The sequence below is a fragment of the Talpa europaea genome (assembly GCF_964194135.1).
Source record: "Talpa europaea genome assembly, chromosome: 2".
Lineage (NCBI taxonomy): Eukaryota > Metazoa > Chordata > Mammalia > Eulipotyphla > Talpidae > Talpa > Talpa europaea.
Window position 1 is genome coordinate 142,712,800 of NC_140068.1, and position 26,909 is coordinate 142,739,708.

At 42.2% G+C, this 26,909-nt stretch overlaps 2 protein-coding genes across 2 annotated transcripts in view; both read right to left on the bottom strand.

The window, feature by feature from the left end:
* LOC311188423 (putative small intestine urate exporter) overlaps positions 1-26,909 on the bottom strand; it is a gene marked incomplete at both ends in the record, with an annotated part of 161,112 nt that overhangs the window by 93,477 nt on the left and 40,726 nt on the right. The gene's annotated exons all lie outside the window — the stretch shown is intronic.
* Positions 14,913-23,838, bottom strand: LOC311167727 (putative small intestine urate exporter; the record flags this gene model as incomplete). The annotated part of the gene is made up of 9 exons (XM_084228776.1): positions 23,689-23,838; positions 22,911-23,144; positions 22,738-22,825; positions 22,446-22,532; positions 19,592-19,710; positions 19,309-19,470; positions 17,217-17,440; positions 16,241-16,331; positions 14,913-14,990 (listed from the first exon to the last, which is right to left on the bottom strand). The coding sequence occupies exons 1-9, from the start codon at positions 23,821-23,823 to the stop codon at positions 14,913-14,915; spliced, it is 1,218 nt and encodes a 405-aa protein (XP_084084902.1). The 5' UTR covers positions 23,824-23,838.

Below are 26,909 nucleotides of genomic sequence, written 5' to 3' on the forward strand. Positions count from 1 at the left end.
TTTCATTATAAACTGATGATATTAAACTACCTTTATATTTTAGAATGACCTCATAATGTTTTAATGAAAATACAAGATTTATTTTGCAAATACATTAAAATGTCACATGATTATCTATAAAAGCTTAAAATGTAGTTCTGCATGCATGCATGTGTGTTGTTTTGCCTGTTAGCTTTCCTTCTTAACCTATGGTGTGAAGCATCTTTGCAACCCAGCCACCTTTTCTTAGTAAGTTTTATTTAAAGAAGCTTCACACTTAGGGCATTAGTGAATGTCTAGATACTGCACATTCACTTTCTGCTATTACTACCATTTGACATAACTTAGTACACTTGTCACAATGAATGCACTTACACAAACTCATGGCACACTTCACTCAGACATCTTAGATGTGTGTCTTCCTTCTGTCCCTCAGCCCCATTCTGGACACCAGAGCACATTTCATTGTCATGTTGCCTTTGGGCTACTTTTGTCTATGAGTTTCCCAGACCTACTTCATGTTGGTGAGCTTGACCACTTGCAAGAGTACCAGTGAGGTATTGTGTGTTATGTCCCTTACTTGGCATTTCTCACTGTTTTTCATGGTTAGACTGAGGTGACCTGTTATTATTATTTTTTTTAATAGAGGCATGTTTATTTGTTTGTTTGTTTGTTTTGTTTATACATGCACTGGGTACAGTAAGAAGTGCGGGAGGGTGAGAGAATTCACCAGAGCCAGAGCGGGGAGGCAGAGCAGGCAGAAGGACCGAAGTACACTGCTGAGGGGAGCAGCGGGTGGCAGGAGAGGTCTGTGCGCCATGTGTGACCCTCCTCCGGTGGCAGGGGAGCACAGGGGATCGAACCGGCGCTGCAGAGGCCACGCGGGCAGCTTCACAACCCAGCGCTCAACTGCTGCGTCACCCGGGAGGCCCGAGGTGACCTGTTATAGAGAGAAGGACGATACAAGTGAACTGACGCTCTCCCATCAGACCATATTAGGGTGAGTGTTAGCACCAGGATTCACCTCTGCTGGTATGGACCTTGAGCACCTGACTTGCAGTGGAATTTGTCAAGTCTCTCTACTGTGAAATGGTTCCTTTTTCTTCCCTTACCACACTGTGTCTTGGGAAAAGTCACATGTACAGACCTCATTCAAGCTGATGGGTGCTAGACTCCACCTTCTTAAGGTAGGAATCTCCATAAATTATTTGGATTTCTTTTGCACAAGATAAAATAAGCATTTTCTATTGCTTAAAAATCTTACCAATTTTTTTGATGAATATAATAGAATGTAATGTTTCTGTTTTAAAAGGGGTAACTGTGTGACAACTTTCTCTGATCTTATATAGTTTTTTCACAATAACTTTTTTCCTTATATGAACTTATTATATTTTCATAGAATTATATTTATTTATTTATTTTTTTTTATAAACCCACACTTATATAATCAACCGATCTTCAAGAAAAGTGCCAAGAATACATAATGGGGAAAGGATAGTGTCTTCATCAAATAGTGTTGGGAAAACTGAATATCCATATGCAGCAGAATATAATTGAACTTTATCTTACACATATATAGAAATCAACTGAAAATGAATTAAAGACTTAAAACAGACCCTGAGCTATGAAAACAAACATAGGGGAAAGCTTCATGATGTTGGTCTTGGCAATGATTTCTTGGATATAACCCCAGTCTTTTTTTTTTTTTTTAAGTTTTCAGCTAACTTGATGCCCCTGTAGAAACTAAAATATTTATGTCTATTTTTTTTCTTTTTTTTTTTAAAGATTTATTTATTTATTTATGCATACTAGAGCTGGAGTACAGGCCAGAGGTATGGGGGGTGAGAGGATTCACCAGAGACAGAGTGGGGAACAGAACAGGCAGAGTGACTGAAATACACTGCTGAGGGCAGCAGTAGGCAAGACAGGAGAGGTCTGCCCTGCCATGTGGGTTTCTCCCTGGCTGCCCGGGGATTAAACTCATGCTGCAGAGGCAGCGGATTGCTTCATAGGGCGGTGCTTAACCCCTTGTGCCACCAGGGAGACCCAGTATTTATGTCTTATTAGAAATAAGTTCTTTGGTTCTGAGATATGATTTTGGGCCTTTGTTTATTAATATCATTTTTATTCCATTTGCAGGCTCTTCATCTTCCTTCTAACCTATAAAAGATATTCTCCTCAGTTCTCCCCTGTTTAGTCTCTTACTTCTAGCTGTGAAAAATTTTTTTTTTAATTTTTTTAAAATATTTTTTAATTATTTTTTTTTATAAATTTTATTGTTATATTCCCCATACAATTGCAACCCCCCCATTCTGACCCCAATCCCTCCCCTCCCGCCCCCGCACCCCTAAAAGTGTCTCTGGTTCATAGTTTTTTGTTGATTTTGATTTTCACTTTCTTATAGTTATTCATTTTCCTGGTCCCTTATTTAAGTTTTCTAGATTCCTGCTATGAGTGAGACCATCCGGTATTTTTCTTTTTCTTTCTGGCTTATTTCGCTGAGCATGATCCCTTCCAGCGCCATCCATGTTGCTGCAAATTGCATGTGTTTATCTTTTTTGAATGCTGAGTAATATTCCATGGTGTATATGTACCACTTCTTCTTGATCCAGTCATCTATTTTTGGGCATTTGGGTTGTTTCCAAAGCTTAGCTATTGTAAACAGTGCTGCTATAAACATAGGGGTGCAGGTGTTCTTTGGAATTGATGTTTCTGTGTCCTTTGGGTAAATACCTAGGAGTGGAATTGCTGGATCATATGGAAGCTCTATGTTTAGTAGGTCCAGAAATCTCCACACAGCTTTCCACAGTGGTTGGACCAGTTTGCACTCCCACCAACAGTGCAGAAGAGTTCCTTTTTCTCCACACCCTCGCCAACATTTGTTGTTGCTAGTTTTTTTAATATGTGCCATTCTCACTGGTGTAAGATGGTATCTCATGGTAGTTTTGATTTGCATTTCCCTGATGACAAGTGATGTTAAACATTTTTTCATATGCCTGTTGGCCATTTGCATTTCCTCTTCAGAGAAGTTTCTTTTTAGCTCTTCTGCCCATTTTTTGACTGGATTATTTTCTTTGTTGTTGTTGAGTCTCATCAGCTCTTTGCAGATTTTTGTGATCAGTCCTTTATCATTAGTGTTGGGTGCAAAAATGTTCTCCCAGTTGGTGGGGTTTCTCTTTGTTTTTGTTATTGTCTCTTTTGCTGTGCAGAAGCTCTTTAATTTGATGTAGTCCCAGCTGTTTATCTTCGCCTTCACTATCACTGATTCGGGTGATGTGTCTGTAAAGATGTCTTTGATGTGCAAATCACGTAGTGTTTCGCCTATATTTCCTTCTATATATTTTATGGTTTCAGGTCTTATGTCTAGTTCTTTAATCCATTTTGAGTTGATTTTTGTGTATGGTGTGAGGTAGTGGTCAAGCTTCATTCTTTTGCATGTAGCGACCCAGTTTTCCCAGCACCATTTATTGAACAAACTTTCTTTGCTCCAATGCATAGTCTTTGCTCCTTTGTCAAAGATTAGTTGACCATAAATCTGTGGGTTTATTTCTGGATTTTCTATTCGATTCCATTGGTCTGTATGTCTGTTCTTGTTCCAATACCATGCAGTTTTGATGATTATGGCTTTGTAGTATAGTTTGAAGTCTGGGAGTGTGATGCCTCCATTCCCTTCTTTTTTTTTCAGGAGAGCTTTGGCTATTCGGGGTTTTTTGTGATTCCATATGAATTTCATCAATAATTGTTCTATTTCTTTGAAGAATGACATTGAAATTTTGATTGGAATATCATTGAATCTGTATATTGCTTTTGGAAGGATGGCCATTTTAATAATGTTTATTCTTCCAATCCATGAGCAGGGGATGTCTCTCCATTTCTTTGTGTCTTCTTCTATTTCTTTTAACAGTGTTTTATAGTTTTGTTTGTATAGGTCCTTTACCTCTTTTGTTAGATTTATTCCCAAATATTTGATTTTTTTTGTTTCAATAACGAAAGGGATGGTTTTTTTTATTTCTTCTTCTTCAGATTTATTGTTTGTGTATAGGAAGGCTACTGATTTTTGCGTGTTGATTTTGTATCCTGCCACTTTACTGAACTGATTGATGAGTTGAATTAGCTTTTCTGTGGCGTTTTTGGGGTTCTCTATGTATAATATCATATCGTCTGCAAATAGTGATAGTTTGACTTCTTCTTTTCCTATTTGGATTCCTTGGATGTCTTTCTCTTGTCTAATTGCCCTGGCTAGGACTTCCAGTATTATATTGAAAAGCAGTGGTGAGAGTGGACATCCTTGTCTTGTTCCAGATCTTAATGGAATTGCTTTCAGCTTTTCACCATTGAGAATGATACTGGCTGTTGGCTTGTCATAGATGGCCTTTATGATGTTAAGGTATGTTCCTTGTATCCCAAGAATTTCAAGGGCTTTTATCATGAATGGGTGTTGCACTTTGTCGAAAGCTTTCTCAGCATCTATTGATATTATCATATGGTTTTTATATTTCTTTTTGTTGATGTGTTGGATAACGTTGATTGATTTTCGGATGTTAAACCATCCTTGTGTCCCTGGAATGAATCCTACTTGGTCGTGGTGAATTATCTTATGGATACATTGTTGGATTCTGATGGCTAAAATTTTATTGAGGATTTTTGCATCAGTGTTCATTAGGGAGATTGGCCTGTAGTTTTCCTTTTTTGTGTTGTCCTTGTTCGGTTTTGGTATTAGTGTAATGTTGGCTTCATAGAACGTGTTTGGTATTGTCCCTTCCTTCTCAATTTTTTGGAAGAGTTTGTGAAGGATAGGCACTAATTCGTCTCTGAATGTTTGGTAGAATTCATTTGTAAATCCATCAGGTCCTGGGCTTTTGTTTTTGGGGAGGTTTTTGATTACCATTTCAATTTCGCTAATTGTAACTGGTCTGTTTAGGTGTTCTATTTCTTCTTTATCTAGCTTTGGGTGATTGTAGAGTTGTAGGAACTTGTCCATCTCCTCTAGATTGTTAAACTTGTTTCCATATAACTGTTCATAGTAGTTACTGATTATTCTTTTGATTTCTGCTGTGTCCGTTGTGATTTCTCCTCTTTCATTGATGATCCTGTTTATTTGTGCTTTCTCCCTTTTTTCCTTTGTGAGCCTGGCTAGGGGTTTGTCTATTTTATTGATTTTTTCAAAGAACCAGCTCTTGGTTTCATTGATCTTTTGGATTGTTTTTTTAGTTTCAATTTCATTTATTTTTGCTTTGGTTTTTATTATTTCTTTTCTTCTACTGGTTTTGGGGGTTTTTTGTTGTTCTTTTTCTAGATCTTTGAGCTTCGAGATTAGGTTGTTTCTTTGAGTTCTTTCTTGTTTCTTGATGTGAGCTTCTATTGCTATCTATTTTCCTCTTATTACTGCTTTTGCTGCATCCCATACATTTAGGATATTGGTGTCCTCCTTGTCGTTCAATTCAAAAAATTTTTTATTTTCTTCTTTGATCTCCTCATTAGTCCAGTGGTCTTCCAGTAGTGTGGTTTTTAATCTCCATGAGGTAGGAAAGTTCCTTGCCTTCTTTTTATGGTTTATTTCTAGTTTGATGCCTTCATGGTCAGAAAAGATGGTTGATATGATTTCAATCTTGGTGTATCTGTTGATGTTTGTCTTGTGCCCCAGTATGTGATCGATCCTGGAGAATGATCCGTGTGCACTTGAGAAAAATGTGTACTCCGTTTTTTTGGGGTTTAGTGTTCTATAGATGTCTGTTAAGCCCAATTGCTCTAGGTCCTTATTTAGAGCTTTGGTTTCTTTACTTATTTTTTGTCTTGTTGATCTATCCATTGTTGATAGTGGTGTGTTGAAGTCTCCCACTACGTATGTGTTTTCTCTGATGTCTGTTTTCAGAGAGGACAACAGTTGTCTGATATATTTTGGTGCTCCTTCGTTTGGTGAGTATATGTTAATGAGTGTTATTTCTTCTTGAAGTATTGTCCCCTTGATCATAATGTAGTGACCATTGGGGTCTCTTTTTATCTTTTTGAGTTTGAAATCTGTTTTATCTGATATAAGTATAGCTGTTCCTGCTTTCTTTTTTGGTCCATTTGCTTGTAGGATTGTTTTCCATCCTTTAACTTTGAGCCTATTTTTATCTTTTGTAGCTAAATGTGTTTCCTGGAGACAGCAAAAGGTTGGGTTTTGTTTCTTAATCCAGGCTGCAACTCTGGGTCTTTTTATTGAAGTGTTTAGTCCATTTACATTTAGAGTTAATATTGATATGTTAACATCTGTATTTGCCATTGTGTTTGTCTTTCCTTCGATTTTATTTATTTATTCTTTTAATAACTTTTTTATTTTTTTTGGCCTTCTTTCATTGTTATTCGTCCCTCTGAGGTTCTGGCTTTAGGACTCCTTGTAGTATTTTTTGGAGTGGGGGTTTAGTTGCAATGAAATTCCGGAGTTTCTGTTTGTCTGGGAAGGTCCATATTCTTTCTTCAAAGAGGAAGGAGAGCTTTGCGGGATAGAGTATTCTTGGTTGGCATCTGTTTTCTTGGAGTCTGTTGACTATGTCCCTCCACTCTCTCCTTGCCCGTAGTGTTTCTTTGGAGAAGTCTGATGTCAGCCTGATTGGCTTTCTTTTGAATGTTATCTGTTTCTTCCCTCTTGCCAGCTTCATTATTTTTTCCTTGTCCTGGATTCTTGGGAGCTTTACTATTATGTGTCTTGCTGTATTTTTCCTTTCATCATGGAAGTTTGGTGTTCTTCTTGCTTCTTGTATATCAATTTTCAGCTCCTTCTTCACATTTGGGAAGTTCTCTTCAATTATCTCTTTGAATATTTTCTCTGTTCCTACTTCTCTCTCCTCTCCTTCTGGTATTCATATAACTCTTATATTTCCTTTCCTCATGGAGTCAGATAGTTCCCGAAGTCTTTCCTCGTTCTTTTTCCTTCATACTTCTCTTTCCTTTTCTGTTTTGGTTCTTTTTATTTCTGTGTCTTCAAGATTACTTATTCGTTCTTCCATTTCATCTATTCTGCTTTCATTGCTTTTCCCAGAATTCTTTAGTTCTTCCATTAATTCTTTGATCTCCTGCATTTCTTTTACTTCCCTCTTTAGGGACTCAATTTCTTTCTTCTGACCATTGTTTTCCCTCTCTAGGAACTCAATTGCATTCTTCTGATCGTTGATTATTTTCCCTTATCATTGTTTTCCTTTATGACTTCTGTCAGTTTTTTAATCACAGCAATTTTAAATTCTTTTTCTGGAAGGCTCAGAAATTCTTCCAAGTTATTGTCGTTGCAATCTGGGGGCTGGTTTTCTTTTTGTGGTGTGCTTTTTCTCTGGAGAGTTGCTAGGTTGCGTGTGGTTCTTCTCCTCCCTACTGTCTGTTTTCTAATTTGCCATATGCGTTGGGACACTGTGTTGTTGGGACTGGCCGGCATCTTGGGTGGGCTTCTCTGCTCCCCTCTGGTTCCTCCAGGAGTCATCTGTCAGTTTCAAGCAGTCTTTACTGGAGAAAGGTCCCTGTTCTAAAATGCCGATGTGGGGACACACTCCCCTGTGCGCCTGGTCTGCCCCGGCGGTGGGTTCCTGCTCCCCCTCTGGGCTTGGACTGCAGGCCAGAGGGGGTCTGGCGTGGGCGAACATCCCCCGCTCACCTCTGGCTCCTGAGGAAGCCTTCTGCAGGTAGTCTTTACTGAAGAAATGTCCCTGTTCTAAAATGGTGATGTGGGACACACTCCCTGCGCGTCTGGTCTCAGGCACACTCTTCTGCACGCCTGGTCTGCCCCGGCTGTGGGTGCTCACTCTCCCTGTGGGCTCAGACTACTTGTTCGGAAGGGGCCCGGTGTGGGCTAACTCCCCAGCTGGCCACTAGCTCCTTCAGGAGCCTCTGCTGGCTTCAAGTCGCTAGGTGGCACCAGAGATCTCTCCTAGAGCCCTTGGGGAGCTGATTTTCCACCCCGTGGGACAGGGAGCAGAGCGGGGATGGTAGGGTACACCTCAACGGCTTTGGGGTGCTGTGTCTGCCTTGTGCCCCACCGTCGTGGGGAACCCACGCCCCTAATTTCGTGCCCCGGGTCTCAGTTCCAAAGCCCTCAGTTCCAGGACGCGGGCTGTAGCCCAGATCAGTGGCGCGGGAATGGCGCCTTTTGAATCCTGCTCCCCTGCCTGGGCGCCTGGTTCCTGCTCACTCAGGGAGGGCCTCCGCGCGTCTCCCCGCAAGCCTAGGTCGCAGGCGCGGGGACCTGGGCAGCTGCGATCCGATCGGGATCAGCGCGCTGCTTTCCGCGCAAGCTTACGGGGCGGCCGGGGCTGTGTGCTGGTGCTGGTCTCCTCCTGGGGGGCGGGGCTCTCTTTAATGGCGCCTGGAGCTCACCTCTGCGGCGGATCCTGCAGGGTTCTCCACAGCTCCCGTTCACGGGGTGTGGTGGCTGCAATAGTTCCTTTCCACTCACAGTCCCACTTGCTGCGTCCGTTTTTCTTGTTGGCCGTTTTGGGTTGTTGTTTCCCTCCTCTCTGCTGGTCGGAGAGTGCCGACTTTGTGGGCGGGGGAGGGGAGCAGGGTTCTGCGCTTCCCTCCCTTCTGGTCCTCTTTTATGGCAACTTTCTTCTTCGGGCAGTTTGCTGGAGTCGTCCGTTTATCTTCCGTGTCCCAGTTCTCACTGGGACCTGCCGCTTTTCCTCCCTATGAACTTTTTTTAATGGGAGATCTTACTCGTAGCGTCTCCTCGCCGCCATGTTGCTCCGCCCCTCTCCAGAATTATATTTAGATTTAAATTTCTTAGCATCAGGATAAACCAGGCAATGCTACTGTGTAAGCTGTGCAGTTTTGTCTGATAAAAATATCTCACAGACGTGGGTTCCCTGTGTGAACAGTGTTGTGCCTGGGACATAAACAGGAGTAGGTTTTCTCTACCTTCTTCCTGATCCGAGGCTCTGGATTTTATTATTCTGCTGTGTGTTAGATCAGATGTTTACCACACACCTGGTTACACTGCTATTAATATTAAAATGAAAACCCATGAGTTAAAAGAACATGATTTAAAGAATGTGACCCCAATGTCATTAATATAGTTTTTCATTATATTGGTTCATTTCAAAATATCCCCAATACAGAACAGTTGCACAATAGGTAAAAAGACTTTTGCTTAACTACAAGGATGAGCTGCTGGCATGATGTCCAGTACCATCATCTAGTCCTCCAGGAAAAACTTTTGCAATGTTTTCTTTGAAAGAGGTCATTCTCCTACATAACCACAAAGCAACCATCAATATCAAGTAGTTAACATAGATACAATAGCCAAACTATCCCCAGGGAACTCTGGGGGCCTTAATCCACTTGTGCTGTGAAGCAGCTCACCTTGACTTTGTTCCAGACTTTCCCTGAAAACACTACACAGAATTGCTCAGCAGATGACAACTTGTACATACATTTGAACCAGTTCAGCGAAGAAAAGATGGAAAGTCTGATTTTGTCCCTACCTCCACTTTCAAAGCACTCTCAGGTAACAAAAATTCCTGTGTTTGATTTAAGTAACAAACTTACATTCTTGATTGATTAGATCATTGAAAATACTCATTCCGAGATATAACTTACTGCATCAACGTGCCTGGGAACATTAGACCCCTGTCCTGTCTACTGAAGATGATACAGTTGCACACAGACCTTTTTCTGCAGCCAAAATTGTGTTTCCCACTTTTTTTGTGTAACTGACATAACATAGGCTTATCATATTATAGGTTTCAGTGTACATTTATGTAAATCAACAACTGTATAGACCACCTATCCCCACTAAAGGTCTAACTCCACCTTTTACATATGGCCCCTTCAGTTCTGGTTACTACTACTATGTGGTCTATGTTTTTTGTTTTATTTAGTTTATTTGTTTTGGTTTCTTCATGCACCACCTGTGAGTGAAATCTTATGGTCTTTCCGTTTTTTACTGTTTCACTAAGCATATTCTCTTGGTTCATCCCTGCCTGTTGTTACATAAGGCATGGAAATTCAGATACACCTATGTTTTCAGGCACCCAGAGTTAAATAACTAGGCTCTCCCCCACCCCACTTGTAAATAGCCAGGGAGCACTCCCAGTTTTACACTGCCAAGTTCATTGACAAGATCCTGGAGGCAAGTCAGTTGAGTTGGATGCTAGCCCATCACACAGGTGTGGACTGGGAAGGTTCCATGAGGCAGGTGAGGCACAACTAATCACCAGGATATGAGGTGTCACCAGGTGGTTGCTCAGAAGTGGGTGAATGTCAACCCTACGCCCAGTCTTGGACTTCGGCTCTTCCCAGGATGAGGTAGATGACCAGGCCTGCTATGTCCACAGCAGCTGCAACGAAGAAGACGTTTCTCCAGGCATGCTCAGAGTCCTGAGGTGAGAAGTACAGGTGATTATGGCCTCTAGTCTTTTCCCATTTGGCTGAGAAGGGCTCTGGCATCCTGGTATCCTGGCCTACTGTTCCCACTTCCAGCTCTGCTCCTGAACCCTGGGAGGAGGTAGCAGATCCAAATTCATGGCTACAGCAAGTGCCCTTGATTCTATCCAAATCTCGGAGCTCAGACATAGTGACTGGTGACTACACCCACGTCATGTGACTCCAGGTTTGGTTGACATTCCCAGAGTTTTCTAAGGATATTTATCAGAGATCAGACAGCATCAGTATGGATATCTACTCCCACTGGCGACAGGTAAAGGCAGGATTGTCCGTGGGGTTGGGTATGGGTATTCTGTTTGAGTTGGAAAGACAAAATTGGCTCAGAATATATGATCAACTAGTGGGAGCAGCCTGGATTGTCTCCACGGGAAAAGGCCAAGTGCTCCCTCTAACCCATGTTTCCAGTATGTCTATGAGATCAGAATCCTAGCTGTAATGACTAATGATTGGTCCTCCAGGGGGAGCATTTTCATACATTTTTGTGCTCATCTGGCGGTGACATGAGGGTTGATCCTCTGCATCCTGAGCTCCTACAGTTGACTGAAGCAGTTTGTAGGTAAACTGAGACAGGTAAAGGCCAAGCCCACCCTGGGCCACACCAATAAAGCCAGTCTATACCCGCACATGGATCCCAAGCAAAGTCAGCTAGAAAGTCAGCTAGGAAACGTTTATTATGGGAAATGAGACTTCAAACCCAATAAACCAGGAGTGGCAGGGGATGACACCGCCAATAAGCACCCTTGAAGGGTTTATGGGCAACATTTATGGAGGGAATAGTGGCAATTATTCCCTTGGTGCAAGGAATTACCTAATAGAAAATTTCTTTGAAGAGGGCAAGGGGGCACTTATGAATTGTCTAATGTTCTATTTCTAGATGCAAATAGCTTCTCAAAACTAAAACAGGCTACTGGGATAGGTATTTCTACTGATACCTAGAAGTTTCTAAGAGAAGAAATGATAAGGTCATGTCTTTGCCATTACTGATGTTTAAAAAAGTTAAAACGAAAAGAATCTCTACTTAACAAAGCCAGAGCACAATCCACTAGCACCTCCACTCTCATTATTGATGAACAAACAGGCGAGGCAGCGCTCCTTTATCCTCCTTCTCCAGAGGCCAGGAAGTTTGGTACCTGAATCCTTCCACACCCACCTCAAGCACCCACTGATGGACCAGGCATTATTAGACTCTGTAGGAAGTTGACCACTCTGGTAAAGAGGCAGACACTGCCTCTGGTGTCAATACGCACTAGCATGCTGGTCTCCATAGCTGGCAAATTACCCAAAACATTCAAAGCCAGGGAAATAGAGACAGCCACCACAATTATGAGGCTGCAACTCAGTCAAATGATTAAATAGACGAGGACAACCTGCCACCTAGTGGCCACAAGTGTCAATGCCAGAGATCCAGAGTTTTCTTTTTTTTCATTTTTTAAATTTTAACATTTATCATTTTTTTACATTTTTTAGACAATATTTGCTTTCCCCCAGCCCCTCAGATTGAGTACCCATAGAATTTCTAAAGAGAACAAAGATCCTTTGGGTTTAAACCAGTCACATTGCCTGAGAGCCTATACCTCAAAACCACCAACAATGTTCTTAACCAATATTATCTCCATCAGAAAACTAAGTATCAAAGATTATAAATAAAACGTGAAAGTCTCACTAGACTATAGTGGAGGACTACAGATGTTTTGATGTTGAATGTGATATAGTAACAATATCTGAAGGGGAAGATCCTGTTAGGGGGAAAAGGATGTCCTAAAGCTAATTCCATACAGGCTTTGTGGACTCCACCCCCACCCCAGGCCAAAGCCAAAGACACTGGGAACTCCAAATCCCATCACCACCAAAGGGAAGGTGGCTGGGACCTGAGGGTGGGGTTAAGCAGCCAGGTGGATACAAAAGGCAGACACGTGGGCTTTGGGGGAATCCCCATTTTGGCTCTCTGCCATTTCGCAGGGTCTGGCCAGCTCTGAGAGTGACTTTGGGTTTCCAGGTCTGCGGATCGGGTAGGACGCATTAAAGACTTTATTTCCCTATTTTCTCCCTGAGTTGTACATTTTCCTTATTTCCTTTTCCCTTGTAAATAAACCTTTTATTAACCTTTTGTGTGCCTGTAGTGGAGTATTAATAAGTCCCTTTTAAGCACGTGGGTGAGGACCCACAGCCAGGAACCCGTTCAATATCGGGGCTGCTCTATAACAATCCTATACCTCTAAACCACAAACTGTGGTAAACCAGATACATCAAAAAATAAAAAATAAAAATAGAAATCTCATACTTTGGTTATTACTGCAAAATATCAGGGCACCTGAGGAAAGATTACTAAAAGAGCCCTGAGACCATGAGGAAGTTTCTGACTTAGTTTTTGAGACTAAATTTAATAACACTAGATTAGTACTGCTCCAAGGAACTAAAGGGAATCTGTTCACTTCTACAATCATTTTCATTTGGGAAGCTCAAGCAAAAATTCAAGGGATTCCCGTCAGGCCTCTGATCCATTCGGGAGCTCCTCTTTCTGTCTTGCATGCCGTTACTTTCCCAGATTCCTTTTCTCAGAGTGAGGAAACAGTACAAATGGTGGTGGTAACAAGGTTCTCCACAAAACAGCAGTGTCAACACTAAAATAAACCTTAACTGGAGCCTCAGCACTGAGACAAGCAAACTAGGAGAAATCATTTCCCCTCTTTGTAAAGCCTCTGAGGCCTGAACTCAAGATGGAGATCTCCAGTGGCCCTAAGGGCTCTTATAGTCAATGGAGACTTGCCCTCCTGCCTAAGAGCCATATCTGCAGCAACTTGTTGGTGCTGAACTACAGAAGAAGCTGTGACGGATAAATATATCATGTTTTCTATATGCACCACACTCTGTAGAAGTGATCCCAACTTCACAGCACACACAGTGTTACTCAGCAAACTGGTCTACTTCACATGAGCTAACCCTACCCTCCTTAAAAACAATGATTCTTAGATATAAAATTGATAGCTTGAACCCAGCATTTTGCTGCCAGAGAAACTTAAGGCAGCTGAATCTCACCATAATTGCATCCAACTAATTGATTTCCTTAAATTGCAGAACAATTTGCATGAAGTTTCAAGAACTAATCCTGTCTTTGTTTGGCATAATGCCGCTGAGATTCATCCAGAATCTCACTGTTATTTCTGAAGTGTCAGTCCTTGAAAATACCAGTTTGACTGAGCTCAGTAGGTAGAATCTGTATCAAAGGACTTCAAGTTGGCAAAAGGTGAAACAGCTGTCATATATTCAGATAGCCACTATGCTTCTGAAAGAGCCCAAGAGTTTGGAATGCTGTAGAAGCAAAGGGGCTTCCTGTCTTCCCCAGGACAACCTATAAAGAAACAGGAAGCTGGTCATAGATTTTTTTCATAAACTATTCTGCTCCCTCAATCTGTGGTCAAACTGTAAACACAGGGACACATCAGAGCTTGACACCTTAATGAGAAAGGCAATTGACCAGCATACGGGCAACTGTGCAAGCAGCATTGTCCAAGTGAAGACTGAAGTGCTGCTCTTTAGTGTCTGGGTATCATTTAATAAGGGTAAAAACTAAGGCACCACTCCTTTGCAAGTTAGTTAAAAACTAAGTTTGCCCAGCAGGAAGGTTACAGAGGCTTGAACAGACAAAGGGAATTATAAGGTTGCTGTGGGAACCAGGCCTAAGGCTGATCACTTTGACTATTGTAGGGTAAAGAAAATATCAGGGTTTTCTGCCCTTCCGCCATCAGGATAGATGATGGATCCTTGTCCTGAATGCATGCCTGATGGCGGGCACCTGGAATAGGGTGTGGGCATAGGTAGATGGGATTCAGCTGAGCTAAGACTGTGCTTTTAAGGGCGGCGTCACGGGGACGCCAGGAGCAGCAGCAGCAGCAGCAGCAGCAGCAGCAGCAGCAGCAGCAGCAGCAGCAGCAGCAGCAGCAGCAGCAGCAGCAGCAGTAGCAGCAGCAGTAGAAGCCGAAGCGGAAGCGGAGAAGCAGCAGAAAGAACGCCAGAGAGTCCAGATAGAGTGAAGACTTGCTGGGGGCTGGGAGGCCTGCCAGCCTCCCAGCTCCCCAGCCAGCACCCCTGCCTGCCATATGCCTGGTGAACCCCCAATAAAAGACCTGCAAAACTACTGAGGACTCTGACTCCTCCTTTACCCGGTCTGCATGGGATCAGAAAACCTGCCCTGTGCCCGGTCCTGCCCTTACAACTATGAACATAGAAGCAGGGCCAGGATACACACTATGTCAGAGGCCAGCTCCCAAGACCACATATCGCAGCACTAATTTGCCCAAATCAGCTGTCCACTCATGAGAAGCCTGGGAAACAGGTTACAAAAGGGAGCCCCAAGTCCTCCTTCATGCACAGACCTCTCCTCTCCCACCTGCTACTTCTCTTGGTGTCGTATTTCAATAAATCTGCTTTCTGTTCTCCACTCTGTCTCAGGTGAATTCTTTCACCCCCCACGACTCTGGCCTCATCCCAACATTTCTCCCCACTGCATTGTGGTGCCTTCCACCTTAAGTAATGGCCTTTGTGAACTCCAAAAAGCCACACTTGAGACAGAGATACACATGGGTCCAAAGGATGGTGGATTTCTATGAGGAGGAGAGAAAAATGGGATTAGGGCCCAACCAGCAGCCTACGCTGGCTGTAGAGGCTCCCAACCCACTTTTTAAAAAAAGTCTTTTAAAAAAGATGTATTTATTTATATATACAAGAACTGGGGTACAGGCCAGAGGTGCAGGCGATTGAGATAATTCACCAGAGACAGAGTGAGGAGCAAAACAGGCAGACAAACCAGAAACACTGCTGAGGGGAGCAGCAGGCGAGACAGGAGAGGTCTGCTGCGCCATGTGGCTAGCTCCCCAGCTGGGGATCGAACTCATCCTGCAGTGGCTGAGGGTAGCTTCATAGTGCTGTGTCTTTACCCCTTGCACCAACAGGGAAGCCCCAAGGGCAGTATTTTTTGAAACCCTTCCCCACAGTGGTCAGAAAGTGTTTTCCATCAATAGACATATGATATGTCCTAAATACAATGCAGGTGAACTTCTATAGCTCCCAAGGGCTTTTTCCAATGCCCACTGGGCTATTTGCAATCTGGCAGATGAATTCATGTAGATGCCACCATCATGAGGTTGCCAGTTTGTATGAATTATGATTTCTCTGCTCTACCTTGAAGGGAAGATTTTTATGCAGGAGGGTGAAGGTAGCAACTGTAGGTGAAACTGATTTGGCTCACATCATTCCAGGGCTTCTGCTGAATTACAGAGTGATCATGGACTAGCTTCAGTGGACAAATAACGAAGGAAATTATTAAAGTGTGACTTACTTTTCAGCATTTTTCTTATGCATCTCATCCCAATTCCTTAGGATTGGTGGAAGGAATGAGTGGAATGCTCAAAACCCATGTGCACAATTGACAGATGCTTATATCACAGCTGCTCTACAATACCCAGGCCAGAGGCCCTCTCATCAAGTCACTCTACCTCTCTTCATGTAACGGGCAGAGAAGGGACATAAAATGTCAAGAGAGAAACTAATTCCTTAAAGGAAATTTTTTTTGTCACTCAATTTTTTAGTCATCACAGGAAATGTCAAGACTATTTCTAAAAATTTGCTGAGTAGCATGAAATGCATCTTCTAAAATATCTGAAAGCATAAGCTCATAAATGTGCATTCTCCTGCACTCCACACTCAAACCAGTACTAACTTCCCCTCACACACTTGTGTTTTACAAACTGTGAAAGCCACATTGAGGAGGGAATGAAAATACTCTAAGTCTGACTTCTACTGGGTGACAATACAGATTTGGCCTATGAATATTTTCATGAGAACATTTTCTCACCTGATTTATGAAATAGCCAGTTACGGTGGTAGAGATGGCTCCAGCTAAGGAAGCATATACTTGCGATAGTCCCTTGAGAAAGGCACTGTACCTGAGAGACAGAGAACAGAGAAAGAGAGAGAGAGAGAGAGAGAGAGAGAGAGAGAGAGAAAGAACATTCACTGGAAATAAGAGGTCAATCTCAGCTCATCTGTTGCAACTCTTTGCTTATCTCTGAGGATGCCTGTGGCTGTGTGACCCTGGACCAAACTTGAATGTAATGTCCTGATGGCATTAGTAGTATCCAGTGCTGGGTTCAGAGACTTCCAAGGGGTCACCTGTACTAACTTTTTACCACTGTTTATACAAAATAGACAAATTAGGGCTCTGTAGCTGGCTTATATTCTTTGGACTCGGCTATGAAGTCTGATCTTCGAGAATCCAGGTTTTGTGTATAAAATATCTCTCTCCTAGGATATAAAAGACCTCTCATTAAAAGACATGGCTCCTCTGAGACAAAGTATAGCCCACGAATATTGCCTCATTTCTGAGGATGAGTGTGTTTTCTTGACTGTGAAAAGTATCTGGGGCTATAGTGGAAAGTTCATTGATCTTTGATAATGACCTTTATAAGAGGTTCCTTTTGCTGTCCCCACAATTTGCCTGCAATTGCCTTAGGTGAACAAGGCTTGTGGAGTTGTCTGAGACCTTTCAGGGTCTCAACCATATGTGACAGCTGATGTCCCACAGACGGATATCTCTGGGAGTCTCCTCTAATTGGGCTGTCTGTGGCCACTGTCTATTTCTGTTTTTACCTTAAAACTGTGGAACATCTTTGGGTCTTCCAGGAATTAGTTGGAATCTGGATATGGGACTGACAATTCCCGTGACCTGTCTCACATGTCACATGTCACTCATAATTGATCCATGTGTCAGAGGTGGTTTAAGCTGATGGACCTGCACTGTATCTCTATGAGAATAAAGCAAGAGTCCCTACCGAGGAGCAATATCCACCATGTTGAGAAGAACTCCTAGTTCACACAAGGTGCGGAAGTTGGAAGACACTACCAAGATGCCAAGGGTGCTTTGGCTGGATCTCACCCAGGTCACGAGCAGGTGGAGTCCACTTGGGATGAGAACCCCTGGCAGGAGGACAAACACAGTGAACAGGAGGCCCCCTGAGCGCCCCACAACCACCCCTCCATTCCCCTCTATTCTTACCTAAGGTAGTAAAGAGTTTCCTGATAGTGTTGAGTCTAAGGATTTCTCTGGAGTGGAGAAAACCAACGAGTTGACCTCCAAAGATAAAGGTGGGAAAGGCAACACATACCGGCAGAGCTGACATGATCCCACTCTGAGGAGGAGACGAGTGAGAGACAGGTCATCATCCCCCACAATGCCATAGACAGAGTTGTGGGAAAACTGTCTAGATCTGGGGTTATTCATTACATGCTCATCCCTCTAAGACAAATTACACACTACTGGTATGAATCAACATAATATTATTACTTGCAGATAGTTTTATAAAATTCAATTTGAGGGATAAAAAATGATGAATTCTTCCTGCATATATAAAGTTTCCCTGGAAAAAGAAGTTTAAAGGAAGAAAATTTGTGCAAAAATAGGATAATAATATGAATACACAATTTACAAAAAGGGAAAATGCACATGTAAAGATTTTGTTAAAATGGTTTGGAGAATAATATTCATTTGTGTAAGCTTGGATTCTCCAAAGGCACAATGGGAAAAATTCTGAGAAACTCATAAAAACTTTATGTGTGGAGTGGGCTGGGAGAACAGGGGAGATTGGATACAGGAAGACAGCAAGATGTTGCAACTGCCTTTTTATATTTTAAAAGAGATTTTAAAATGGGGAACCCTGTTATTAGCAATTCCGCTTCTATTTTAAATGGCTGATAAAGAAAACGAGGACAGGGGGACACCCCCCCCCCCGGTTTACATAATGCAGACAATGAGCATGTCATTCTGATCTGGTCCAAGCTGTTCATTTAATGGGTGAGTAAACTGAGACCATCGAGGTCACGTGACTTAGTGAGAAATTACCTGAGAGCAACGAGTCCAGGTCTCTTGACTTCCTGTGCTGGGAGGGCGCTGCATTCTTACCTCTCTCTCCAACCACTCCCATCCTGGTCCTCCTCAGCCTTGGTGGAGGTTGATCATCCCCAACAGCAGCCTCAGGATGCCCCTCTCTCATCCTGATGTCCTAGCTCTCTAGACATTTGTCTTTAGACTCCCTGGCCTGACTTGTATTTTTTCAGCTGCTTCTGATCCTCCTCCACCTGTCTTTGGACTTACAGATCTCAGCTCCCCAGCCTCCTTGCATGCAGAAGTCCCCGGCTCTGATCTCTGCTAAGAGGCCAGTTCTCTGTTACCCACTTCTAACGTTTCATCAGGGAACGCAATCACCCTGGGGACACTGCTTTAGAGTCCAAAGGGTGAGGAAAGCAATAATTCAATGACCAGGTGAACTGTCCCTCAGTGAGATCTATGCCCTCCTCCCTAGTCTTAGAACATCCTTTTAAGCAAAAATTGAAAGTCTCGTGTCAGCCAATCCACAATCTGTTCATTGAGCGGAAAATCAGAGAGCTCTACACATATGTGCACTTAATCTATATATGTTAAAATGGAGAGAAATGTCTTTTCTTAAAAAATTCCCACAATTTTTTATATAAGAACTATCATGCCTTACTTTCAGCATGTTTTTGCATCTATATCATAGTCTTCTTAAAGATGAACACAATTTTATTAAACTTTGTTGCTAATCTGCAACAGAGTGATTGACTGGAGTTATTGTTTGGATTAAATGTAATATTTTTCCTTAGGTGTGTTAAGAAATGTGACATTCTGTGAATATGAGTGACCTAGAACCATACCACTTTCTTCCCATTAAGCAGAAGGTTTCTTTTCAGTGATTCAGAATCTCCTGAATGAAAATGCAGGTGAACCAGGTTGCTTTTCCTCCCTGGCCATCCTGGGCCCAATCCTTGATTTTTGACCAAATAAAAGACAGAAGATTCTATAAAGAAGCATTTAAATGGAGGAAAAGAAAGAACTTCCTCTGTACTTACATTTCTGAAGTTAGCTTGCAGTACAGTGTTGATATATGTTGGCATGTATGCTATCATGATATGATTTCGCCAGTATATGCAGAATACAGACACAAAAATGGCCCACAGTGGCAGGGATTTGATCATAGCCTTAATGGGAACAGACCAGCCTGGAGAACTGCCCTAGAAGAAAGCACATGACAATGCCCCCTCTATTAGAAGACAGAAGCTTTGCTCCACTGCACATCTCACCTCCAACTCATGCAGACAGACATGGAGATGACAGAGGTGTTACTCAGTGCACCTGTTCAGCCAGGGAAGCCACGATGTATTCCTTCTCACCAGTGCTCATAAATGGATGATTCACAGGGTCCTCATAGACGAGAAGAAACCAGAGCAAAGAACAGGCACAGCCTATTCCACCTGGGAGAAGAGGGCCCAGTTAGCATTGCATTGGAGTGTTTCAGTTTGACTCTAATGTGGGATGAATCTTGCAGTACACAGAGTGACTGATTCCAGTCTTCTACTCTGCCCTTATCTATATTCTGCTATGTACTTATCACTGGTGGAGAGGACTTTCCCAGAACTTTATTTCGGCCTTGGTCATACATATTACTTGCTTGTCCATGCTTAAGAACCATGATATTGTTATCAATTTTCTTCTAAAGTCCTAGCCATTGTCATAGGAAGAACATGGTCCAAGTTACCCATTATCCAAGGCATATACAAGACACAGAGAATAGAGCTGCCCAGAAGTGGGAGAACAAATGATTTGTTTTAAACCAGAGTTGGGGGAAGTTTTGAAATGCAGCATTAATAATGCTATAGCTCATTGTTAGAAATACTAGAGAGCTTACACTGCTTGCTTGACAACTTCCTCATATTGAAGTACTGGAAGGATTCCTCTCCCTTGTCATACTTCTGCAAGTTCCTTCCGTCATTAAGTCCTTCCATAACTACCTCTAGCACTGAAGACTTAGCAGCAGGCATATGTGTAAGTGATTACCCAGGAAATTTGTAAATTTGAAATTAATCCTCAACAGAAGGGTTTTCTCTAATAGAGACATTACTCTGAATTTGACAACACAACATTATTAGCACTGTCTGAAAAAAATGATTCATCTAAAAAGTCCCTTCTTAGGTCATTATGAATATCTAAAGAGCTCTCTTTACTTCCTTGGTTGTGGATGACACATCCTTCAGAAATATAGAGACAACTCACAAACACCAAGATTTTTGCTAGATTTTGAGAGTTTAAGAATACAAAGCTCAATTTTCTCAACAATACTTAACATAGAGCATGGAGGGATGGATAAGAAAATCAGCACTGGTGTATATTGAAAATGTAGGATGTTAGCAGATTCCATGGGTATTTAGTGAGTTCCTGTCTTAATCATGCTATTGCTGTTTCTCAAAACCATGGGCACAGCAGCCTTTCCCATTACTTAATTATTTTTTGTAGCCCATTCTTTTTGAAATTTCTAGGTCAGAATACGGGTAGATTATGTGCCATAGTGATCACACGTAACATATTTTCTTCTAAAAACCATGACCTGATAAATAAAACCCATGAACTAAGAGCACCATCCTCTAATGAAAACACCAATAGATTGAACCTCCAGGTCCCACCAGATGAGGCAGGTTGCACATAGGATTTCAGAGAATATTGTAAAAATACAACCTCAAACTTTAGTCAAAAGCAGAGGGACTGTTCCATCCATGACTGAGAATGGACAATATTGCAAAGTAGTAAGATACTACCTCTGGAATACTCAGTGTAACTTCGAAAATTTTCTGTCTCTGTGTATTTCATCTACTCCTGAGCATCATGTGGTCAGCCTGCTCTGCATCCTCTATTGGCTGATTCTCTACTCCACTCAGTACTTTCACTGTGATTATGTCTCATTCCCACACTTCCCTGTTGAGTAATATTAAGAGAATGCTGAAAATGTATTAAATAAGTAAGCCTGGCTAAAAATATAATCCTACCAAGATAACCTTTTCAACAGCTTATGAAGCAACCCAGGTGGCGTCCTTCTTTGGGTTGAATTTAGAAACTGAAGGGAATGTGATGATGTCTCTAAAGTCATCCGGTTATTTTAGCTACACACTCTAGATCCCTAAACTTAAATGTGATTTGCAGTCTCTCATGATGAGGTCTGACATTATCCACCTCTGTGGGTCTGCTAGAATGAAATAACTGCATAAGCCGCCATGTGGGCTATGCAGTTCAGCCTTATGTGCACAAAACCCATTAGGCCCAACCAATCAATTCACTCCTGACCCCGCAGAGGCGTCTTTTAAGTTAAACAAGAAAAAGATGCTTAATCTCCTGTGACAATGAGCATATGTCACCAGGCAGGATAGGGAATGCCTGGGGAGCCACTGACTGGTATGTAACTTTGCGTCCAGAGAGACATCAGCAGAATCCCACATTTTGTTAACAAGATGGGTACCAGAAGCCAAGGTCAGAAAGTCTGATTTTGGTCTCAAACTTTGGGCCAGAAAACTGGGTTGTAAATCTGAATTGGATTCCCAGACTCCTCTCTCCTAAAGTGCAGTTAATCTTAACATGCATTCCTTCTTCCTGGCTTTTTTCTCTTTGTCCTCCTGTGCTGAGTAATAACTTTGTATAATCATTGGACAATATTGCAAAGTAGTAAAAAGCTACCTTCTCGGTAGCATCCTGCCAGAACAGTTTGCTCCAGACTCCCATTTCTTTGTCAGTGTGGTGTTGCTTTGCTGAAACAAGCTTCAGTTAAATAAATATCCAAATCTGTTAGGATTTGGCAAACCAGAGATGCCCAGGGCCTCCCCGGTGGCGCAGCAGTTGAGTGCTGGGTTGCGAAGCTGCCCTCAGCCTCTGCAGCGCTGGTTCGATCCCCAGCTGCTCCCCAGCCACCAGAGGAGGGTCCCACATGGAGCGCAGACCTCTCCTGCCGCCCGCTGCCCCCCTCAGCAGTGTACTTCAGTCCTTCTGCCTGCTCTGCTTCCTGCTCTGGCTCTGGTGGATTCTCTCACCCTCCCGCGCTTCTGACTGTACCCAGTGCTTGTGTAAATAAATAAATAAATCTTTAAAAAAAAAAAAAAAAAAAGAAAATATGCCCAGAATTTTCTGTCATAAAACAAAATTCTGAGGCAGAGGAGCACAAACTCACCAAAGATATAGAAGACATAAGGCCATCCTATGGTGTCGCAGAGGAGGCCTCCGACAGAGAGGATGACGAAGCTTCCCAGCATTACTCCTACAGAAGAAGTCAGGGTATTTCACATGAGGGCGTCAGGCTTGGGACTCTCTATGCCTCCTACAGATTGAAACTCAACCAAGATGAGTTCCCAGCGATTAGTAATAAAAGCTGAAATCCAGACAACCTCCTCTCACTTCCTGCTCCTCCACTCAGCAGCTGTCTGGTGATGCAGCATAGGGCTGACAATTAGGGTGCCAGTTACCTGATCGAGCAATGGCGATGAGCTGACTCCTTTCCACTGGGGGAGCCCATTTGACCCAAATTGAAAACTGACCTGTTAATACCATGGTCTGTAAAATAAATAAAAGTTCCTCTCAGTAGATTAGGTCACATTGGAACCCATATTCTAGTCATACTTAGCAAATATCTTGGTACCTGGGCTATGCCTTGGACAACCCGAAGGACAATGAGCAAGGGCACCCCAGTATCAGCTGCCAGTGGACAGAAGAGGGTCAGGACTGAGGAAATGACCAAGCCAGCACCGACCACGTACTTGGCTCCAAATATTCCAGCCACATAGCCACTAGGGATTGGAGCCAAGAATGTGCCATAGTTGAGTGCGCTGAGGATGATTCCCTGGATCTCAGGATTCCAGTCATACACAGGGGCCTAGATGAAGACAGCACACCACTGTTAATCTTTGCCTACAGAGATGAAACTATTTATTGTGAGGACTTGAGAGGTAGAAAATGGTAATAACTGGCAGTTTCTTTTCTTTGCTCTCAATGCTCTAATCTAACAATTATATCAAGCATGAGAGAGAGAGATCCAACTTAACCTTTGCCTGTTCACAATTTCCCTGGTTCCCCAGATAACTGATCAATTTAAAATCAGAGCCTAAAAAGAAAGAATCCGATAAATGAGCAGCAGCATCAAGATAGTAAAAAATAGGTGAAAGAAAGGATTTTATTTAAATCTGTGATACTTATATGTAGATATAGCCACCATTTTATGGGAACAATTTATGTCCACTGAATGACAAAAATCTGTTTCCTTCATTCTAGTTGAATCCATGCAAACACATAGACCTAAAATAGGGATATAATATCCCTAGATATTTTGTTCTTGCATAATGTAGCAGATACTCAATAAACAACCGTCTTGTTAAAACCACTTGAATTGAAGAAAGAGTCCACAGTCTCATTAAGCTTACCACTGCCTTGAGTTCCTGTGGAGTTTCATTCCTGTTGTCCAGGCTGTCAGAGGGAGGCCCTTGTGTGGAGGCATTGGGTTGGCTGGGCAGGGCCGTGTTGTTTACCATCGCTGGCATGGCGATGCTCAAATTCATTTGTTGTGTGCTCACTGAAGAGTGACAGAGAAGCAAGATGAAGGCCAGCCCATATCGGACTGAGCAACAGCCTGAGAGGAGAAAGCACAGAAAGTCTGATAAGCAACTGCTTTGCTTTGCACCCTCCGTCAGTCCAGAAAAGGAAGATTCATTCTGTGAAACAGGAAAATGGAGGAGGCAGACTTGCTCCGCAGACTTGTTCCCCTGGTAATTGAGAGGGTTAATAACTTCTCCAGAACACTGGTCATCAGAGACTTGAAAAATGTGTGGAGTTGGCCAGAGTGAGCATTCAGAAAGAGATTTCTAGACAGGGCCCTGGAATGAAATGAGGAGGTGGGATGGAAAGAGTGGATTTCAAGAAAACTGAGCTGGCAAAAGCTGTTCACTGCATATGGATAGTAATGGTGTAGTTGCAGGATCACCTCATTTCCAGCATTGCCTTCCCAAGTTTCCTACCTGAGGGGCTGGAGTGGCAGGTTGTGCCACTTATGAGTAGGGGACCTAGCGTGATTTGGGCTGGGAGATGAGACTTGAAAGGTGGTGGATGAGGTGCATCAACTTCATTTTTCAATTTTTAGTTAGTCTTGCACAAAATGTGCCAGTGTTCCATGCATCCCCTCTGGTGACCTTGCAGTTGAGTGGAGCACATAGTTGGACAGGACCTGGAAGGGTTGATTGAATTGCCCTGACCTCATGCCACGTGGGTGCTCCACATTCTGGCTTCTGCCAGGGAGCAAATGCAGGTGGTGTGGCCAGTACTGTTTCCTGTTGTGCAGGGACAGTTAGGACTGTTGAGTGGAGCACATAGTTGGACAGGACCTGGAAGGGTTGATTGAATTGCCCTGACCTCATGCCACATGGGTGCTCCACATTCTGGCTTCTGTCAGGGAGCAAATGCAGGTGGCATGACCAGCACTGTTTCCTGTTGTGCAGGGACAGTTAGGACCTGATAGCCAGATTCCAATGTGAGTTTGTTTCTGGGAACATTTAGTTGAGTGTGTTCCCTTCCCCATCTATAAGAAATTCACATTGGAATTTTGATCACCTCATATGCATAGGGCAGACTAAGTTAAGAGAGATTGCCACATTTCCAGCATTGCCTTCTCCAGCTGAGAACAGGGATGAGGGCCCATTTTTTTTTTCAAAGTAAGTTTCTTTCCTAAGGTAGAATTTTATAGTTATATTCAGTTAAGTCCCAAGTTTTTAGTAGCTGTTTTTATTGTTTTTATTCTTTCTTTTCCCAATATTTTCATGTCTTTTCCCTTGGTTGTAGACAGGAATAATAATTTTAAAAAGCACACACAGCTTAAGCACAACTGATGGAGAAAACAGGTGATAACTTTGCCTATTGTAACTTTTATTTTGTTCCATGATAAATTTATTCACCCACATTTTTAAAACAGTCTCTACAATTGTTGAGAATGGGCACTCCTGCTAAATATGAGATTACTGGGAATGCTTCTCAGTTATACCATTAGGTGTGCTGCTTTTGGTGGTGGAACTTATATATTTATTGTAGTAACCTATCCTATTTCTATATATTTTTTGGAATTTCATGAGTTTTATCAAATGCATCTTAATTTGAATCAGAGTTGGACCACACACATTATTTAATGCTGTGATTTTGGCAAGTGATTGAGCTCCCTGTGTCCTCATTATTTCATCCCTTAATTGGGCTTAATGATAGAACTACCCATTGCACTATGATGAGTAGTAAATTTATAGGACTTCATTATAATTTTTAACTGATGATATTAAACTACCTTTACATTTTAGAATGGCCTCATAATAATATGTTTTAATGAAAACACAGGATTTATTTTGCTAATACATTAGTGAAAATGTCACATGATTATCTACAAAAGCTTAAAATGCAGTTTGTGCACACATATGAGTTGCTTTGCCAGCTAGCTTTGTAAAGAGAGGGAGTTTTACCTTTCCTTCTCAACCTATGGGCTGAAGCATCTTAGCAACCTAGCCATCTTTCTTAGTCAGTTTTATTTAATGAAGTCTCACACTTATGGGACTAGTGAACGTCTGCATACTGCACATCAGTTTCTGCTACTGCTACCATTTCACATAAGTTTGGTACACTTGTCACAATGAATGAACTTACACGAACTCATGGCACACTTCATTCAGACATCTTAGATGTGTGTCTTCCTTCTGCCCCTCAGCCCCATTCTGGACACCAGAGCACATTTCATTGTCTTGTTGCCTTTGGGCTACTTTTGCCTATGAGTTTCCCAGACCTACTTCATGTTGGTGAGCTTGACCACTTGCAAGAGTACCAGTGAGGTACTGTGTGTTATGTCCCTTACTTGGCATTTCTCACTGTTTTTCATGGTTAGACCGAGGTCACGTGTTATTGAGAGAAGGACGATACAGGTGAACTGACGCTCTCCCATCAGACCATATCAGGGTGAGTGTTAGCACCAGGATTCACCTCTGCTGGTATGGACCTTGAGCACCTGACTTGCAGTGGAATTTGTCAGGTCGCTCTTCTGTGAAATGGTTCCTTTTTCCTCCCTTACCACACTGTGTCCTGGGAAAAGTCACATGTACAGACCTCATTCAAGCTGACAGGAGCTAGACTCCACCTTCTTAAAGTAGGAAACTCCATAAATTAATTTATTTGGATTTCTTTTGTATAAGATAAATAAGCATTTTCTATTCCTTAAAAATCTTACCAAAATTTTCTAATAAATGTAATAGAACATATTTTTTTCTGTTTTAAAAGGGATAACTTTGTCACAAATTTCTCTAACTTATATAATTTTTCCACAACTTTTTTCTTTATATAAACTTACAATGTTTTCGCAGAAAATTCTGAAATTTATCTAGTTTCCCCATAATTTGCATGAATTTTTAATTGTTCTGTCTCCTTTTCCCTCATGATTGCTGATGTTGAATCTCCCTGCAGATCAGTTGAGGCGTAGATTATTAGTGTTATTGGCATGAATGCCAAGATCACTGTCAAAGTATCAAGTCTACTTATATGTTGTTTTTTCACATCACATACAATTCCTTGAAAATAGATGGATTTTAGTGGATGCTGAAGTAACAGTCTTCCTTATTATATATTA